This window comes from Aedes albopictus, chromosome 2 (genome assembly GCF_035046485.1).
Source record: "Aedes albopictus strain Foshan chromosome 2, AalbF5, whole genome shotgun sequence".
NCBI classification, from domain to species: Eukaryota; Metazoa; Arthropoda; class Insecta; order Diptera; family Culicidae; genus Aedes; species Aedes albopictus.
The window spans coordinates 109,338,599-109,359,483 of NC_085137.1; the positions used below are offsets into that span (position 1 = coordinate 109,338,599).

At 44.2% G+C, this 20,885-nt stretch overlaps 1 protein-coding gene across 2 annotated transcripts in view; it reads left to right on the forward strand.

Moving 5' to 3' along the window:
- The window catches only part of LOC115255110 (leucine-rich repeats and immunoglobulin-like domains protein 2), a 42,063-nt gene that overhangs the window by 14,205 nt on the left and 6,973 nt on the right, over positions 1 to 20,885 (forward strand). For both annotated transcript variants that reach the window (XM_062850212.1, XM_062850213.1), the window contains 4 exons: positions 12,574 to 12,648; positions 13,138 to 13,419; positions 13,493 to 14,144; positions 14,207 to 14,375. In XM_062850212.1, coding sequence (XP_062706196.1) covers positions 12,574 to 12,648; positions 13,138 to 13,419; positions 13,493 to 14,144; positions 14,207 to 14,375 — 1,178 coding nt within the window. The remainder of the gene's footprint in view (positions 1 to 12,573; positions 12,649 to 13,137; positions 13,420 to 13,492; positions 14,145 to 14,206; positions 14,376 to 20,885) is intronic.

The following is a 20,885-nucleotide window of genomic DNA, read 5'->3' on the forward strand; positions in this document are numbered from 1 at the left end:
TTCAAATAGTACAGTCCGTCATGCTTCTCTTCAACAGCAAACATCGTATCACCATCCAATATGGAGCAATTGTTCGGGCCAAAACGCACACTATAATCTTGACTATAATCTTCATCGGTAATCCGACTTACCAACAGCACATTGGCGGATAACCCAGGAACGAACAACAGCTCCTTCACTTTTATTTCCACCGCAATACCTTGCAGTCCACGTCTGGTTATCCTTCCTTTTCCGATTCCTCTGGCCGTTACAGTTTTTCTATCGGCTAATGAAACTTTCTCAGCACATGGATTCCACCAGCTCAAAATTGTTGTTGAACTAGCCATGTGCTTCGTGCAACCGGAGTCGAAGATCCACCTTTCGTCCTTTGATTTGTTACTTTCGTTTGTCGTCGTCGTAAAACACACTGCTTGATGACTTTCAGCACTACCGCCACTGCTTCTTGGATTCGGATGATGTACTGCCATCGATTTTTCACTATCCCTTTGCTTCTTTGCCTTGTTTTTTACTTCTTCCAGTAACTGAACACCATTGCCTTACCCTCTAGCCAGGTCACATTTCTGTCGACTTGCTTGATTTCGTTGTTGAGGCTGCGCCGCCATGAGCCTCTGGGTCTGCTGCGATATCCTGCTAGGTTCCAGTCTAACGCTTGTTTGCAAATTTTGTTTCCGCCCCTGCGTAGAATGTGGTCGACTCACCTCCACTTTCGCTCCAGAATTTCTGTCGCTATCGGCTTTTGATGACATCGACGATGGAGCTCCACGTTGGGATCCAATTGTGAGGCCACCATGCACGAATTATAAACCGAAGGCATCTATTGATGAAAACCTGCAGCCGTTGCGTGTTCACCACTGATACACACCAGGTTTCACTGGCGTATAGCAGCACAGATTTCACGTTCGAGATAAAAATTCGGATTTTGGTGCGTCGACTGATCTGGTTGTTTTACCATACATTTCTTTAGCTCGCAAAAGCAGCCCTTACCTTCTTGATCCGTCCACCTATGTCGATCTTGGTACCGCCATCGGCCGCCATTTGGCTTACCAAGATATTGGAAGCTTTCAACACTCTCCTCTGATTGCCCAGCTACGGTAAGGTGGAAGAGTTGACCGTGTTTACGTCCAACGATTTGGTCTTGTTGACGTTGATGGTAAGACCTGCCGCTGAGGCGCGATTAGCAAGATCATCGAGCCTGCTCTGCATATCAGAGCGCCGTTGGGCTAGGACAGCAGCGTCATCAGGCAATTCGAAGTCATTTAGGTGCTCCATGTTAATGGGCTGCAACAGCAATCCACGATTTGGTTCACGGCCAATCGCAGCTACCTGGATCTCATCGATTACGATGAGAAACAGTAGCGGTGATAGTATACATCCTTGCCTCTCTCCAGCATCGACCCAGATGGGATCGGACAAAACACCCCTAGTAGCACACATGTCATACATGAGTCGGTATGACTCTAATGTGACCAAATTTGGTCATATAGGAGTCATATAGACTCATCTACAACATATGTGTTATTCGGGACCGTTGTGCAGTGCTCTGCACGAAAATGCCCTGTACTGTACTTCAATGAGGCCGATGATTTTCTCAGGGAGACCTTTGCGCCTTTGGGCTTCCCACATGTTTCCGTGATTGAGACGGTCGTAATTAATGAACACCAGGTAGAGAGACTCTTGGAATTCATTGATTTGCTCCAGAATGATACGGAGCGTGACAATATGGTCCACACAGGATCGACCGGCAAGGAATCCTGTTTGCTGCCGTCGGAGAGTTGCGTCAATCTTCTCCTGTATCCGGTTAAGGATCACTTTGCAGAGGACTTTGAGAACGATACACAGTAACATGATGCCCCGCCATTTATCGCGTACAGTCAGGTCACCCTTCTTGGGTACCTTTACTAAGACGCCTTGCATCCAGTCGGCCGGAAATGTCGTGGTTTCCCATATGTTGCAGACTAACTGATGCAGTAGTTGTGCGGAAACTACGAGGTCAGCTTTTAGCATCTCAGCTGATATGCGATCGGCCCCTGGGGCCCTGTTCGATTTCATGCTACGGATGGCTGTTTCTATCTCCTGCACTGATGGAGATTCGGTGTTGACACGGGTAATGCGTCGAACCCTTGGCGGATCATGAGTTGTTGGTGACGTGACCGACACTTGAAAAAGGTTTTCAAGGAGCTTGAACCGGCGTTTCAACTTTTCAGCTGGGTCGATAAGTAACTGTCCAGACGTGTCTGTCACGGGCATCGTAGCATTCAACTTGGTCCCACTAAGGCGACGTGAGACATCTCGCCTTCTTCGGCTAGGGAGTCCGCCCACGCTTTTTTGTCCCATCTACATGAGCGTTTCACTTCCTTCTCGAGAGCCGAGGGGTACGGCTAAGGGGTACGGCTTTGGCTCCCCGTGTTTTCGCCCGCTCTATCGCGGCTTTGGCGTTCCTTCGCTCCTCTGTCTTCCTCCAGGTATCATCTGCTTTCTTCGGGTGCGTAGCTTACCCAAATTATTCTCGTCGGTGGCGATGAAGGCGTTCTTGATGGCGCTCCATTGATCCTTTACGCTTCCACCTTCTGGAATATTCGCAGCTCGGTTCTCTAGCTCCTCGACGAAGGCCCTTTTCACCGCAGCGTCTTCCAGTCGGCGTGTGTTGAACCGGCGCCCGATTTTCTCCTCCTGTCGATGGATCCTAGTAATGCTCAGTGGGATCTCACCGATTAGGAGATGATGGTCAGGCGCAATGTCGGCGCTACGTTTGTTCCGCAGATGCAGATATGGTCGATTTGATTTTCCGTGTCGCCATCACGGGAAACCCATGTCACTTTGTGCACTGGTCGATGGTCACAATGTCATTGTTGCCACAAAACTCTGCAAACAGCTCTCCGTTTTCGCTCATTTTTCCGAGACAATGGCGTCCCATGACGTTCTCATAGTCCGAGTTGTCGGAACCAATCTTCGCGTTGAAGTCGCCCATGAGGATCTTGTCCACGACAGCATTCGGTTGACTGTAGAAGTTCTCTTTATCTTGCAATTCGGCAGCATCGGTTGGCGCGTAACATTGGATCATGGTAAGGATTCGAACCCGTGTTCTGAATCTGGCTACAATTATACTCTCATTAATAGGTTCCCACTACATGAGCGCAGCGTGGGCGTGAGTGCTGAGCAGAAAACCAACTCCATGGTGGTGAGGAGCGTGTTCACCTCGTAGGCCAGAGTATATCAGAATTTGACCCGACGCCAATCTGTGTTCTCCAAAGTTCGGCCAACGGACTTCGCTCAGTCCTAGGATCTCAAGTTTCATACGCTTCATTGGCTAGTTGTGCCAGTTTACCCTGCTGGGCTAGGGTTAATACATTCAAAGTTCCAATTCTTGTCCGTTATTTCGCGTTATAAGTCGTTGCCGTTGACTCACTTCGGAATCTTTCATTTTCGGTCTCTGTAACGGTTTTTTGGGTTTCGGAAACAGTAGGTTGTTGGCCTAAGGTCCTCTATCCACCGTGGTGGGGCTGCCAATTTAGGTATAGCTTCCGATGGAGAAGCATTTCATACTCAGCCGCTGGATGCCAGAACAGACGCTGTTTGAGTCGCATCTCCATGGTGAACAGACGCTCGAGACGTACCTCCTCAATCTAGCTGTAGTCAGAAGGACAACAGTGCCCAGGCTGCTCTACCAGCTAAGTACGGAACTCTTAGCAGACGGCCTTGTCATCGCTTGACCCGTGGGAGCATGAGGTAGGAACTTGTGAGGACCAGAGCTATGATGAACGCTCTCCTTTTCGATTCACCGTTTTGCAGCCCTAGCCGGATGTCAGCTTTGCGTTTATTCCACAATGATGTCTAAATTTGGTTTTGCCAATCAAACACACAGTGCATTGATCAAAGACGTTTTTCATTCGTCTTAACTTAAGACTATTAACCCTTTTTTGCATAAGGGTCATTTTTTACCCACACCGTACACTACTTGGCGAGCTGTTCTCAACGTGATGCAATAGGAAGGCTAACACAAATTACATATTTCGATATTTTGTTTTTTTCCTGTTTAAGCACTAACACGGCACGGAGGTCATTCACTCCACGTCAAACTGATGCATCTTCCCAACTGAAAGACGATCAAAATAAGTCAATTTCTATTCCCGTCGTACTCTAGGATTATCCAAATTCCTAAACTCATTCATCATTCATCGCTTGAGCGGAAATCTCACTCATGACCGACGACGACGCGTCACTTGCGCTAGCCAATGCAACACAACTTGCGTCAGCCATCGTCATTCCGCGTGATCGCAACTCGCATCACCTGACTAATGAGCGATTCACCAGAAGTTGCTCTAATTAGCAACAACGTTCGAATGAAAAGAAAAAAAAAACTACTAATATAATCCGCATCTAGCTGCACCTCCAGCTGGGGCTCAACCGGATTGGCAGTGCGCTGTGCTTACTCACTTTTGCTAAGCTAAGATATTCCGCCTCATGTTAATCATTCTCACTTTCCGCATGTGCACACCGAAGGAAATGTCGTAGTTGCAACAAGTGCTGTGTATAGATTACTAATTAGCAGCAGCAACGTTCTTGTATAGGAAATAGGTGTAACATAACATTCCGCTGCGGTCATGTTTGTCATAGCGAATTAGCTTCGCAATTCTTACAAATACTAAAGGTTTCTGGTATCCACTTGGGTGGTCGATCAGCGCAAAACCTTCCTTTGCGTTGCTGCAAAACTGTAGTCTTCCTCCACATACTGGGCGACTGTCGGTTGACTTTCCACCAATCAGATTAGTGTCAAACGCGTGAGCGTTTCGATTTGAATATCAATGTCTACCTACAACTACCTTCTCCACCTATGACAACCGCACCACATAATCCAAAGAGAATCAATTTGATTGCGCTGCTTAAAAGCTACCTCCGGCGAGTTGTCCGCCCGTGTGTGATAAGAACTTAATCCCCACGCTGTCTGCCCGTCGCGCACCCATTGGGGTGCGCTGGCATGTGCGGAGCGGACTGGTACTAAACCGGGACGCTCGTTTCGGCGATGGAGGCAACGGGTAGGAATTTACAATAAACAAAACTTGCACTTTTACAGTCGCTTGCTGCAGGTCGGCACGCGCGGAGGTGCACCACGCGGCCTGATGAGTAATACGCATAGCAACTCACCTCACCTATCCCAGTCAGTCAGTCTCTGTCAGCCAGCTTGTCGCTGGCTGGCTGGCTAGCTGGTTGCTCCCTCGCACAATATAATAACACTCATCGCTACTGCTAGCAGCAGCAGCAGCAGCACATCGACAGACAACACATTCAAGCCGGGGGCCGCCAGCCAGTTTGGTGCCTCGCGGATTCTTTATTCAAGTCGCAGTTTTGCATCCAACCCGTCAACCAGGGTGCGGGCGGCGGTAGCGGTGCAACAGGGGCCCAGCTAGCTAGCCTAGACTGATGGACGGCGCAAGCTGCAGCGATTCTCGTACCTTTAGACGAGCGATTTAATCGGGTGTTACGTGATTTTTATTTTCCTATGCACGGCTTCGACCACATGATCTCGATCTGCAGTCAGTCAGGGAAAGAACGCGCGTCAATCGCGGATTCGAGGGGGTTTTGGGGAAGGAGGGAAAATCGGAAACTTATGCTAAAAATAAATTTGAATGTGAGTGCAAAAACTGCAAACGGTAAGGTTTGTTTGAAATTTGGGACGTTCGTCGATCATTGAATGGTCAGCCAGCAAAGATGTATCTTGTCGGTTAACTGACAGCATTGAGTGATGCTTACTCATCAACGGAGTGGTGCTGTGATCAAATAATTTAAACTCTCAAGACGCGTGGCTATTTGAGCCCAAAACTGCACGGCGCTCGCGCTGCATGGACGAGCGAGGTTAAGGACATTTCCATTTCAGAGTACGATAGCATCAATTCATTCTCAATAAATATAATAGTTATTTATGTAACGAGTTGCAAAAAGTTGATTTTTTCAGCACGAGTCGTACATTTAATAGTACTGAAAAATCGACTTTTGCAACGTATACCATACAAAATTTTATGCAATTCAGTATCATAATTTCTATTTTATATAACTCATTTCGGTATTATAATGGACATTTTTTCCGAACTGGTTCATTATGCAACTGAAATGCGTTGCATAATGAAAAATAGTCGCATAATGTTCATAATGCAACCTATTTGAGTTGCAATATGAACATTATGCAACTTAAATGAGTTGTATAATTAATAAATCATTGCAAACAATTTTGTATGAATTTTGTATGACTTGTTGCTAAACTCGATTTTTTCAGCACTCTTCGTATCTATCCATAAATTTACGACTCGTGTTGAAAAAATCAACTTTTGCAACTTGTTACATAAATATAATAGTTATAGCAATTGTTACATAAATATAACAGTTATAGCAACGACTTTTTTCACTGTACAACTCATATGAGTTGCATAAAATTCATAATGCAACTCAAATGACTGCCATTATGAACATTATACAACTATTTTTTCATGATGCAACCCATTTTAGAAAAGTTGGCCATTATGATATTGAAATGAGTAGTATTAAATTGAAATTATGAATCGCAACGATTTTTTTCACTATACAACTCATTTAAGTTGCATATCATTTATAATGCAACTCAAATGAGTGCCATTATGAACATTATACAACTATTTTTTATTATGCAACCCATTTTAGAAAAGTAGGCCATTATGATATTGAAATGAGTAAGATTAAATTAAAATTATGATACTGAATTGCATAAAATAGTTTTCAATATCTTCAGATGTTCTTGAATTTGAATCTTCCAAATTGTTTTGGAGCTCAGTACTTCAAACACTCAGTGCTTCAAATCTAAATAGAAAAAAATGTTTTCACATAATCAAACACAAAAAATGGTACTGAGCAACATTACATTATCAATCATAAGTAAAAGAAAATCGCATTAAATACTGTACCTTTTAATATTGAAAGCCAACTATGTTTTTGCATTCTCTGACAGATACGGATTTTGACCACAACTGTAAGGCCGTCTTCGGAGACGCCATTTTTAATTTTATGCTAAATAGAAACACATACTAATCTGTACATAAACTTACTTATCAGATGAATATTAATAGTTTTTTTCTGTGCTTGCGTACTTGGTGCATGTGTTCTTCATTTTTCATTTCTTATTCTCCACTGATTACTACTCACTTCTGATTATTCACTGCTCTTTTCTCACTCCTCGCTCCAGAGTGATTCACTTTTGTATGCATTCTATTTTCAATGCACACTCCTGCTTACTTCTTATTCACTCATCTTTCACTCTTTTTTCCTCGCTTCTCACTCCACACTTCATCACAATCCTCATACTTTTCACTGATCATCTATCACTACTTACTTCTTGTTGCTCTACTCTCCTCATTACTCAGTCATCACTGCTCAATTCTCACTCTTCACTGCTTACTCCTCACTCAGCACTACTTATTTTCCGCTCCTCATTTTCATCCAAATCTCACCCCTCACTTTTCACTGCTCCCTCATCATTCCACACTCTTAATTCTTCACTTCTCACTCCTTACTCCTTCACTGTCTACCCTTACAGCTCACTTTTCGTTTTTCACTGTTCACTTTGGCGCTGTCCATAAACTACGTAGACTTTTTTTCGGCCATCTCAGACCCCCCCTCCCCCCTCGTAGACTTTTGTTCATACAAAATTTTCGAAATTTGTATGGAGCGTAGACTTTGGCAAGATCCCCCCGCCCCCCCCCTAAGAGTCTACGTAGTTTATGGACAGGCCCTTTTCTATTCTCACTCTTTACTGCTCACTCTACTGGTGAACTCTCTTTAATGTTCATTCTTCAACGTTTACTTTCAGCTTTAACTACTCATCCTCACTTCTCACTCTTCATGGCTCACTCCTCACTTTGCATTGCTCGCATCTCACTCATCACTTTGTATTGCTCACAGCTTATTTTTCACTCTTCACTGCACAATACTCAGAAATTACTGCCCATTACTCGGTCTTCATTGCATCACACTCATCGCTTATTGCTTCATACTCTTCTTTATTCACTGCCAATCGCTCACTAATCACAGCTCACTCTTCACTTAGCCTGCCAAACTCCTTATTGATCTCTCAGCACTGCTCACTTATCACTGTCCTACATTTTGCCCTCTTCATAGGTCCTTACAACTTACTCAAACTTCTCCCTCCACATTCTACATTGCTCGCTTCTCACTCTTTATGATTTAAGAGTAGTTTTTTATACGTATAAACTGGTCATAAGACAGTTTTTCAGAAAAAAATTAACATGGGACAGCTTATGATGGCAAAACTGAACATAGGGCAAACTGACTTGATGGTTTTCATAGAACCAACAATTACTACTCGTTCCGATTCCCCATAACTAATTGTATTCCTACGACGCCGATTCATTGCAGCATGAATTTAAGAGGTTGCTTCCCATCGACGGCCGTGCTGCCTCCCGCTGCTTTGATCCTCAATGCTTGCGTTCTCTCTACCATTCAAATTCTGGTGTTCGTCAAAATACTGCTTCCATCTTTCAATCACCTCAATCACCGTCAAGAGTCTCCCGTTCTTATCTTGGCACATTTTGGCTCACATCATGAAGCTGTTGTGGGATGCGTTAAGCTTTTTGTAGAACAGGAATATTCGAGAACGGTACAGTAGTTCTGTTTCCTCACACTGCACTTCTGCCTTCTGCCAGGTGGCGTTTCTCATTCTGAAAGAGGTGTATCTGCGTCTTCCGCTAGTAACATTGCCAGTCGCTTCAGGTCGTGCCGAGGCGGCCATATTGTACATTGTTGATGATGGCGAGTCGTTGTCAGCGCCACGATAGGTCCTGAAGTCGATAATGTCGGAGAATTTTCTCAAGTCATCTTTCAGCTGCTGTGAAACTCATGGTGTTCATCCAGTAACTCACAGTACGGAACATACTTCCCCCGGATGAAATGGAGTTTCAACAGCACATGGTCGGATATGGAAAGCCACCTCTTACATCCTACGATCTATCTCATTGGACAATGGTACCTGGGTAGGAAGAAACGACAGATCGTAAGTGTCTCTCTTCTAGGTTGTGGTCGTTCTCAAGGTCATTTTGCAACTGTTATGCATGCGAAAAGAGCTATGTTGGAGTCGATACTCGAACAATCTGCAGGACGTCGGCGAGATCGAAATTAGCTTCAAATTTGTTTTTGGCTCTTCTTCTTTATGGCTCGAAGTTCGCATTGGAACTTGGCCGGCCGGTTCTTAGAGAACTTCCACTGTTATTATTCGAAGGGTTTTCTTTGCCTGACATTGCATGAATTTATACATTGTGTGGCTAGTACAACGTTACACTATGCAAATTTTCCAGACCGAAACGGGCATCGAACCCGCCGTCTCTGGATTGGTGATCCATAGCCGTTGGAGATGAACCAGCTTCGGGCTGAAACTCTCACTAATAAAGCTAATAATAATAATAATCCATAGCCTTAACCACTACCCAGACAACCAATTTGCACGTATAATGAAGTTTATGTTCATGTTATACGTACTTTTATGCAGTAAAGTTACATCGCATAAGATGCAGTAAAAGTGCCTTATGCGTACAAAAGTGGAGGCGCTATACGTGCATTGACGGGAAAATAATGACGCTATATGACTTGAAGCGATATCTTATGCGATGTACGGTATGCACTATTGCGACGTAATATAGCACCTTATGCGACTTAAAATATTCGAAATAAAAAAATCTTGTCACCTAAGTATCGAACATTTATCGAGGATTATCGAGTCGCACTTCACACTTAGCACCAAACACTACTTATGAATCACACTGATTAAATGTCATGACATTCTAACTCACCTCAGTGCTTGTTGGAATGCACTTGGTTTCCGTGCGCTGTACGTGTTCGGCAGGCTCTTTGGAAATCAAAATGATGTAGCATGATTTCCCGCACAGTTACCACTACTCCACTCTTGCTAGCACCACCCATTGTTAATTATAAGGTCAACAAAACAAAAATGATGACTTTGTGACTTGTGTTGTAACCATAAAGATGACTTTCTTTTAACTTTTTGGCACTCCAACAGCACCTCTTTCATTGTTATCACATATCACATCGCAATATGCCAACGTTAACGATTCTAGCTTATGCGAGTTTGTATGTACATTTGAACGAGTTTATTTTCACTTTTATGCGATTTAGTTTGTACACCAATGCGAGTTAAACTGACATAATTAGAAAAGCACCAAGCGAAGTCGTATAATCATCGCAGTACGCAATTATGCGAATTCAATTGACACTTTGCGAGTTCACTCGAACGCTTTTGCGAATAAGCAAAGTTCGTCGCAACAAAACATCGGAATATCGTCTACTACGATGTAGTCATACATTATAAAAGTTTATTTGCACTCTTATATGATTTTACCAGATACATCGCAGTAAGTTCAAAAAATAACATCATATGCGATGGAAATTGTCCCTCAGCCGTACATATATGCGATAGTGACTTAAAACAGTACTTTATACGATGTACAGCGTGCATCCTTATGCGATTCCTGGTTGTCTGGGTAGGCTAACTGGAGCACGTTTTCATTGTCAGAAGCGAATCTGGTGTTTGGCATTGTCTAGGCTGGTTGATTGCGTTTGCAAAGACGCCTCTAAATACTTTAGCATCCTATTCAACATCATATTAGACTTTGTGTTAGCTGCGCGGCGCTCCTGTAGATGTGCTTGTTGGTTTGTCCGCTGCGAGTGTTGGATAGTAGAAGTTTGGCCAGTTGATTCTGTAGCAGCAGGTAATAGTCAGCATCGGACCACTCAATGATTGCAGCGGAGGAAGTTGACCTGTAGCTAAATTTGTTTCGTTGACAATGACAGACTATCGAAGGTCGAGCGTACGAGATTGTATCGCTCCACGCTTCTTCTAGTTCTCGTAGGTCGTCCTCGGGAACGATCGTGATCAGCTGGTTATGCATGGCATTAAACTCGACGTAGGCGGTTCTAATTGGTTTGAGAGATACGAGAGGATCAATGGATGATCTCCAATCCGTCAGTGTCTTGGCCGTGCAAGACAGCGTTATGTCGGTCCATCTTTACGGCTTTAAAGGCTACCTGAACAAGCAGGCTGTTCGTCAATGCGAAACTGTATGAAACGTGGTGAGTTGAAAAATTGTTGATTTAGTTAGAGCATCGAATATCGGCGGGAATGAAGCAGACTCTTAAAGGGTGTCGGTAGATTTCTTTCTCTATAGTACACATCCTGATGGTGTGCGATAGTTGAGGGATGATGCTTTCATTTACTTTTAGGGTCAGAACCAGTCAAACTTGTCGTTGATAGGTTTCGGATGGTAAAATAATACTTGTCTTCGATGGTACACGTCCCGGTATAGTTTTCCTTAGGGCACTACAAGTCATGAAACGAGCACCTTCAAGAAGTGTCGGAATATCGGCAGTGGAAAGGCACGATACGGCGATACACGTCGATGTACAGAGACTATGAATACGTGTCGACTAATCGCGGCGAAAATGATGAACAGGGCCTTGGCAATACACGTCTCGGCATATGACCTAGAATATGTCGAATGGACGTAAATTCATTGAATATGATAAGTTGAATGGAAAAAGTTTCTATGATAACAGTGAACCTTGTGTTTTAATCTCAAGAACAGCTTGGAGGACCTAGAATATCTTGAAAAAGACAACACCTATTGTCATTTCATTATTACTTACAATTACCTTATACCTAGAGGTTACTGCAAGTTTTTTTTCAATTTTTTACTTATTTTGGCTACCATTTTAGTGGTAACTAAAGTTCAATAAACCCTGCTGTTTACACTCAGACCGACATGTTTCTTACACCATAGGACATCAGCACAGCAAATCACTCAACATTACAAGATTTGAAAAATTGCTGCGCACTTACCTACCCGTTCTCAGCATTCACTTCCTGTCCCGTCCCGGAGCCTATTGACGCACTTGAAGTTCAATGAGCGCGGGTGCAGTACCTACCTACATTACTCTCGCATGCCCTAATGCGCTACATCCGTTGCTGGCTGTGCGTTGCGTTCGATACCGTATACCACCAGAGGTTCGGCATTCAATTTCATTCGCGATGAATACGTCTCATTACATAAACGTTCTACCTGTACTCGACCGTAAACTGTTATTACTCACCGATCGTGTTCTATCATCATCACTCCGCAGCGGATGGAATTTCCCGCTTTCGGACGGGGAGTCGAGTCCGCGGTTGGGGCTCGGTACCGGAGGAGAAGGGTCAATTATAATGAATGATGATGCATGCCAACCGGATTGTGCCGCCGGGGACGGACGGATGGACGGAGGCTACCGATTGCTTCCAAATCGAACGCTTCATCCCAACCGATAAATGCCCGATATCGATTACCAAATTATGGCGATCCATTTCTTTCCTCAAAATTGATGATTTCATTCCGAAGCTTACGCTTTATTAGAACGTGTTCACCACGTTCAGCCCTAAGGTGTGGTGACGGACGACGATCAATCGCTTTCGCGCACCGATAAAACGATCCGATGGTGATAAGAGGGTACTCATTCTTATTTTTTTCGCTTTCGATTAATCTTCATTTGCAGAGAGTTATCGTCGAATCGGCTTGGGTATGACGCAGTTCAGGCGCAGGTGGTCAACCTCAGCAAACTACAAGTTCTGTAAGTATAATGTAATTGACTATGTGGTAATTGATTGAGAAAGAAATCAGTCATGTGGCCTAAGCAATGTTTTTTTTCTCTGATAATCAGTTTGCCTTCTTTTTATAATAAAAATGCATTCAGCAACAAGAATTATAGTTTTTTGTTTGTTTTGAGCCCATACTACAGTCACAGCGGTTAATGCTGCCATGATGTTGTCAAAACAATTTTATTTGAAAACTATACTTAGAGCTGCAATATTTTCTGAAATATTAATCAAAGCCGATGGGAATTGTGCCGCAAAAAATTTAAGATAAGAGCGGTTCTATAACTTGTTTTCTACTAGCTCGCCTTTTCCCGAACTACATTATTTATTAAATGCACTATTGATGTCATTGAACGATAATTTGAGGTCACCCAAATATAGTATTTTAGTCTACAGTACATAAATCACAATAGGTGTTTTTAGACAAAATCGTATAATTGATTTCCTATTTCAATTCTCCACAGCAACCTCAATCACAACAACTTGGGCCGGATACCGAGGTTTTCCGGACTGCTCAGCTTGATCCGGTTACAGTTGGCCAATAATGGAATCGAGGCTATCGAAGTTGAAGCTTTACAAGCATTGACGGGTCTCAAGTTCCTGGATTTATCCCGAAATAATATCAAGGACGTCAACTACGGATCATTTCCGGCGAAAAATAGTTTACAGTATTTGAATCTTAACTTCAACAAGTTGACCACGCTGGGGAAGGGAACGTTCCAGCGGTTACAGTCCCTGAAACGATTGTAAGTATCCAATTTAGGAGATATTTTATAAGCATGAAAGTTGACATTCTGTTTTTTACTTTCTCTTCAACAGGGAAATCAACAGCAATGCGCTGGAAGAAGTGCAAAGTCTAACCTTCCAAAACTTGAATCAACTGAAGAGTCTGAAGATGAACAACAACCGTATCTCCAGTCTCATGGATGGCGTTTTCCATGGGCTAACCACAATTCAGACTCTGGAGCTTAACAACAACAGTATTACCAGCATCCGTAAGGGAGGACTGTTCAATCTAACAAGCCTTACAAATTTGGCCTTATCGAGGAATGCGATCGTCGAGATCGAACAGGACGGGTGGGAGTTTTCTCCGCGACTGTTCACACTGGACCTGTCCTACAATCGACTAGAATCGCTGGACAAGTATACGTTCGAAGAACTGTCGCAGCTTAAAACTTTGAATTTGGAGGGCAATCAGATCTCGGCTATTGGTGAGGGAACGTTTAACAATACGAAAAACTTGGAGGTGCTCTACTTGGGAATGAACAAAATCTCCTGGACCATCGAAGACATGAAGGGACCATTCTACGGCCTGAACAAACTGGAACGGCTGTATCTCAATTCGAACGAAATCAAATCCGTCAGCAGGAATGCATTCATTGGACTCAAGTCGTTGATGCTGCTGGAGCTGAGTCAGAATAACATTTCGTCCATCCAGAACAATGCCTTCAAGGATACGGTGCGGTTAAAGGTGAATTGGGGTTTGGGCGCACGTATTTATTTTTCCAAAACTAACCGATTGAACTCTTTTAGACTTTGATCATGAACTCCACCAACCTGTTGTGTGATTGTAATCTCGTTTGGTTTTACCACTGGATGAAAGAACGGAAGGATGTTTTCCAGCTGGACGCCGAATGTAGTTACCCAATATGGCTGCGAGGTCAACTGATCCGGGAACTGAGTGCTTCTAATTTCTCCTGCTGTAAGTAATAATTTGTTCATTAGTTTCATTTATTTTTTAAAACACTACACTACCACTACACTACACCCATAGTAGGCCCGACTTCTTCTTATGCTGCGCCTCCGTATTTTACGGCTAACGCTGTTGTCTGCCATTAGACCCATCCAAGGTGGACGAAGTCCTCTACCACCTCGAAAGTGTCCCCGTCTATCATAACGCTGCTGCCTTGGCTTGCCCAGTCATTCGTTGTTCCGCCTGCCATCATGTAGTTCGTTTTCGACGCGTTCACCGTGAGGATTTCGTAAAAATCGTGCCTCGGATGTTGAGCCCGGCTCAAGTGAAAATTTATGTCCTTAACCTTCCTTTTGCATCATGTTGGCAGCAGCTCGCTGGCATAGTGTACGGTTTGGATCAAATATGACCCTAATGCCAAAGGAGGGTTAATTGCATTAACAGGATGACGAGATCTTGTACCGACTTTTCGAACCCTCTAAGCAGAATACTGTTCGAACTGAAACGAAACTGAACTGAACTCTGAACTGAACTGAACCGAACTGAAAACTCGAACTGAACGAAATACTGTTCGAACAGAATACTGTTCGATTCTAATAGAATCAGTTTCGTACCTTTTAATTCCCTAATTGCTCATCCACAGTGGATAACGGAAACTGAGGAAGATTACAAGTGGTAGTCGAAATACGCGTATCTGTCAAAGGATAAGCAATTAGGGCGGAATTAAAAGGTACGAAACTGATTACACTCATTCGAAGGATGACGAGGTTTGAATAATTGTTGTTGGTCCTTCGTGGTTTCTCTGGCAGGTTGCCTTTTTGTTCGCAGTGTAGTTGCTTTCATAGCTTGAGTTTTGTCATATAAGGAGTCATATAAGGAGTTACTTTCATAGCTTGAGTTTTAGTTTCAGCAAATCTCATCGGTATTTCAGGGGGCCCCAGGAGGTTATAGGGGTACAGGGGCGTTTCTGGGGGTCTCAGGAGCGTTTCAGAGGGTCCTAGCGGAACTCAGGGGTAGTTCCAGGGGATCACAGGGTCACTGCAGGGGGTCTCAGGGTTTTTTAAGGAGTCATTGGGGGTTTCAGGGGGTTCCGGGAGTCTCGGGGGCACTTTAGGAGGTTTCAGGCGCGTTTTGTGGTATCTCAGGAGTGGTTTGGGAGGTTTTAGAGGAGTAGTTCGAGGTCTCAAAAGTGTTTCAGAGAGTCTCAAAGGGTAGTACCTGGAGGTTTCAGGGGCGTTTCAATGGGTCTCAAGAGGTTTCAGGGGGTCTTACGGGGCTTAAAGGGGATCTATGGGGCCTCTGGGTCGCTTTATAGTATTTTGGCGCTTTTGAAATCTTCGTAATCCATTTGAAATGCCCCTGAACGTCCTTAAACTCTTGAGATCCCTACAAAAACCATTAAAACCTCTTGAAACGCCCTTTGGAACACCTTTAAGAGATTCCTGAGATCCCCCTGCCACGTCCCTGAAAGCCCCTTAAAGAGCTTCTGAAATGTCTCGAAATGCAACTTAATCCTCCATAATCCCATTGCAGCGCCCTTGATGTCCCCGTAATAAATTTGAAATTCTCTTAAATAAAACCCTTTGGAACGCCTTTAACCATTTGAAGATGGCAACCTCGCTAGTCTAGAATAGGTTTGTTAAGGTCGGTTTTCACGGCTGGACTAACGTGACCTATCTGTCTCCGAAGTGTTAAAAGCCTCCAGAAACCCCTTGAAACGCTGACAACTTCTAGGAACGCCTGAGCATTCCAGAAACCCGCTTTAAACGTTCCTGAAACTCTCTGAATTGTCTCTAGAATGGTTTGAAACGCCTCTGAAACCCCTTGTAACGGCCTTTAAAGGCTCCGGAGATCCCCGGAAAGCGTCCCTGAAACCCCCGTAATACTATTGAAACGCTCCTGAAATCGACAAAGAAGCCTGTCGAAATGCCTTTAAGAGTTGACAGTCTGCACTCGTAGCCTCCAGACGTTTTCACCAGATCCCCCGTGTTTCATATCGGTAAAATGAGTGGTTTTCGCAAAAACACCTTAATAGTTGATTTAAGTGTAGTTCCCGGGCGACCCGATGTGCGAAAAGTTGAGCAATTTCTTCAAGATGATCTCAAGTTAAATCTTTCGGATGTTAAAAGTATCCAGTTACACAACACGCGTAACTGTGTATACATCGAAATGGTGGATCATGATACGACGCTGCGCTATGAAAAAGCGCACAATATCAAGCGGGCTTTTGTTTGGAAGGACAAGCAGTTCAAAATCCCGGTGTATGTGGATAGCGAAGCGGTGTCTGTACGAGTACATGACCTGCCCCCTTCTGTACCCCACACCACCGTCGCTAACTTCATGATGAAGTACGGGGATGTGTTTTCAATACAAACAGAACGTTGGAAGAATTACTTTGTCGGTATACCGAACGGTGTTCGAGTGCTATTGATGAGGATCAAACACCCGATCCCTTCATATGTCACTATAGCAGACGAGATTTGTTATGTGGAGCACATAAACCAAATTCGAACTTGTAGGCGGTGCTCCAGGCCGGTTCATCCCAAGCAGAGGTGCTTGGAAGAGACCGTACCCGAAACAAGAGCAGCAACAGCAGCAGCAACAGTGGCAGCACCATCTCAATCAAATGAACAAATTTTCTCCGACGCCGATTTCCCGCCGATGTGTAGCAGTCAATCGACCCCATTTTCCCCTGAAACATTCATCGAAATAGTGGCGAGAAGTAAGCGTGCGATTATCGAACGCGAAAACAATACCGTAGGGGAACAGAGCCCAAAATGCCAAGATGGGGTAAAATGGCCCAACGCATAAAATCATTCCTGAATGGGACTTGATCATTGCTATAGGTGAATGGTGTCAAGATATGTTTGCATTAAACATTCTTCTAGAAGCTAGGCCGCCAAACCCACGGAAAATCTTTTGATTTCCCAATGAAAATTGTCAACTTCCGGTTTTTCGTGCTTGCAATTAAGGTTTTCGGGTGATTTTATTACCAGCCAAGTGTTTCCAAGTAGATTGAGGCACCCATGGAGGCGCATGGTTGTTGAAGTCTACGCTATCCATGTTGGGGGTCATTCAAATATGACGACCATCGTTTAGCGGGGAAGGGGGTGACACTCCTTGTATTGAGTATACGAAAAAACGTGACAGAGGGGTGAAAGTAAGTCGAAAATGCCAGAAAACAGATGGACGTAATTTTTGAATGTTTTTATGAAGTGGCATCTTACCCCATGGCAGATGGGCTTTTTGCACCACTTCCGTTTTACGAACCAGTTTTTGAAATCGCAAAAAATCGATGAAAATGCAATAATTTAGTGAATATTTTTGTTGAAGCATCGAGCAAATATTGTCTAGTTGCTGTTACCACTTTGAATGTCTAACAAATGAGGCTATATATCATTGAAAACGATGAAAGTTTGAAAAATGGCATATTGCCCCACTTTCCCCTACCTACAAATCAAGCCAACAAGGCAGATCAACAGAGTACGAATGGAAGCGACGACGACGACGACGACGGCGACAACGGCGAGACCGATAGCTCATCTTCACCATGTGAGACCAATTGTGGAACCAATAAACGGTGGCTGTCAACGAAGCGCGGAAAGGAAAAGAAGAAATTGTGTGGGATTCAAGAGTCACAGAGTGCCTGTGATTCTGTTAGTTTGTCTAATTCAAAATGAAAAAAGGTTCTATTGGCCCCGTAAAGTCTTCGGGCGTATGGGCCTGTCAAATAAAGAAATAGTAAAAAAAAAATGCCTTTTAAAGGCTTGAAACACACCTGAAACCCCTTGAAGCACTGAAAACTTCTAGGAACGCCTGAACGCTCCTGAAACCCGTCTAAAACGTTCCTGTAACTCCCTGAAACTCTCTGAATCGTCTTTAGAATGGTTTGAAATGCCTCTGCAACCTGTTGTAACGCTCTTTAAAGATTTCTGAGACTTCCTGAAAGCATCCCTGAAACCTCCGTAATACTATTGAAAGCTCCCGAAATCCCCGTAGTCCCATCAAAACGTCACAGAAGCCTGTCGGAATCCCCTTGAAACCTCTCTTTGGAACGCCACTGAAGCCCCATGAGCCCCATCTGCGAACGCCCATAAATAACATATATATTACGATTGTTGATTATTTTCGGTGAAAAAACGCTTAAAGCCCATGAATAACGCCACGCAAAAAATGACTTATTAACCCCCCCCCCCCTCTTCATATGTTACACGTTTTGTATATGTCCCACTCCTTTTCACTCAAAGCGTAACGTTCCTTTTTTAGGCTCTCTGAGAACTGTGTGGAAACACCTTCGACCCTATCTCGAAATCCCAGGAGCATTTGAACTAAGTTTCCTCATTAAAGCCCTGGCTTAATAACCGGGGATGTTTTTCGGCTTTGCAGTCACCGAACGCAATCAACTGACTATTTATCACACTGTATCCGATGTTTCGGTGTTTATTACACCTTCTTTAGGGAATTCTACAATTTATGCACCGAATTCTATCTTTTTGTGCACTTTTGAATTTATACACCCCAAGCCCATGGCATAGAAAGAGGTTCCAATGCATAATTTCAGTCAGAACAAGTAAATGAAATCTTTATGCAAAGTTCCAGCAAATACACTGGAACCTCTTTTCATGCCATGGGGAGCATAATTAAAAAATGTGCATAGGGAAATTTGAGTTAGGGCTTCAATGAGGGATTCTAGTTCGTGAGAACAAGTCTTGCTCCTGGGCATTCGAAATGGGGCCAAGGGGAGTTTCAAATAGTTTCCAAAGAGTCCAAAAAGAGGGTTTCAAGGGGCTTCAGGGGAATTTCAGGGGGTTGTTGCAGGAGCTTTCAGGAGCCTTATAAGGGCGTTTCGTTGACGCTTCGATGAGATAATTAAATAAATTAAATATCGATTTTTGCGGCCTAATTAGCCGAATGGAAGTATTACTTAATTCCAAAAGCTAGACTTTACACATACTTGCGTGAGAGAGAAATGGACAAATTGAGGTGAAATCTGCGAAAAAGTTACTCGTCCTCTCGGTGAGACTCGAACTGTTTAGGAGTCGTGAGTTTCTCACTCACGCCAGTATTTGTAAAGTCTAGTTTTTGGAGTTAAGTTGCAATAAGACTACGGGGAATTCAGGGGCATTTTAATAGTATTAGGGGATATTAGGCACATTTGAAGGGGCTTTAAGGACAATTCAGGGGGTGTCAGGAACCTGTAAAGGGGCGTTTCAAGGGGTTTCAGGGGCATTTCAAGGCATTTCAGAGTCATTTCAGGGGGTTTCAGGAACGTTTTAAGGGCGACGCAAGAGAATTTGAAAGCATTTCAGGGGTGTTTCAAGGGGGTTTCAAGTGCGTTTCAGGGGGTTTCTCTCTCTCTCTTCTTGGCGTAACGTCCTCATTGGGACAAAGCCTGCTTCTCAGCTTAGTGTTCTATGAGCACTTCCACAGTTATTAACTGAGAGCTTCCTCTGCCAATGACCATTTTGCATGCGTATATCGTGTGGCAGGCACGAAGATACTCTATGCCCAAGGAAGTCAAGGAAATTTCCTTTACGAAAAGATCCTGGACCGACCGGGAATCGAACCCGTCACCCTCAGCATGGTCATGCTGAATACCCGTGCGTTTACCGCCTCGGCTATATGGGCCCAGGGGGTTTCTTGAGCCTATTAAAGGTTTCCCAAGGCGTCTCAGGTGCATTTTAAAATTGATTATGATGATTTAAAAGGCGGTTCAATGGGATTACGGAGGTTTCAGGGGCGTTTCGAGGAATTTCAGGTCAGGAGGTTTTCAAGAACACGTTTAATTCTCTGAAATAAGTCTTTGAAAATCTTGTGAAACATTCTGAAATGCCTTTGAAATCGCCCTAAAACCCAAATAGACCCCATGTTACGCACCTGACACGCTTCTAAAGCTCACTGAAGGGATTCCTGAAATGTCTCGGGAATCATGGTATGGTTCAGCGCGCCAAGGAGCGTAATTCCCTGAAGACCTACCTGTTGGGTACACACTCAATGGAGGTTGGTTCGTAGCACTTACCTTAGCACGTCGAACTTACCCGCTATCGAGCCACCAACAGCTGTTCACTCAACAGCCATCAGCAAAAGGGGGGGGCGTCAGCTGCGCTCGTTGCAGCTACCACCGGAGGCTCTGGTTCCCGACAGCCGTGCACGCCCCGGACACCGACTACTACTCCTGCACCGCCGACAGCCGTTCACCGCACGGCCACCAGCGCGTTCTCTCCTCGAAGGACCACGGCAAATGCCGAACACGCCTAATTCTGCTTTCGTAACCGTCGTGCCTCGCTTGCCACTGCCACCGGATGCCGGAAGTGACACCGAATGAGGAAAAACAGGAAAATTAAAGAATAACTCTTTCTTTGTGTCACTTTCCGGGCACCACACAACCGGCATACACGACAGCTCCCAACAGCTCTGCTTCAATGCAGCTGCACCGCCGCACCAATCGCCTCGATCAATCGAAACGAACCGCAACGCAAAACAACGACGAACAAGACGCAACACGTCTCCTTGGACGCG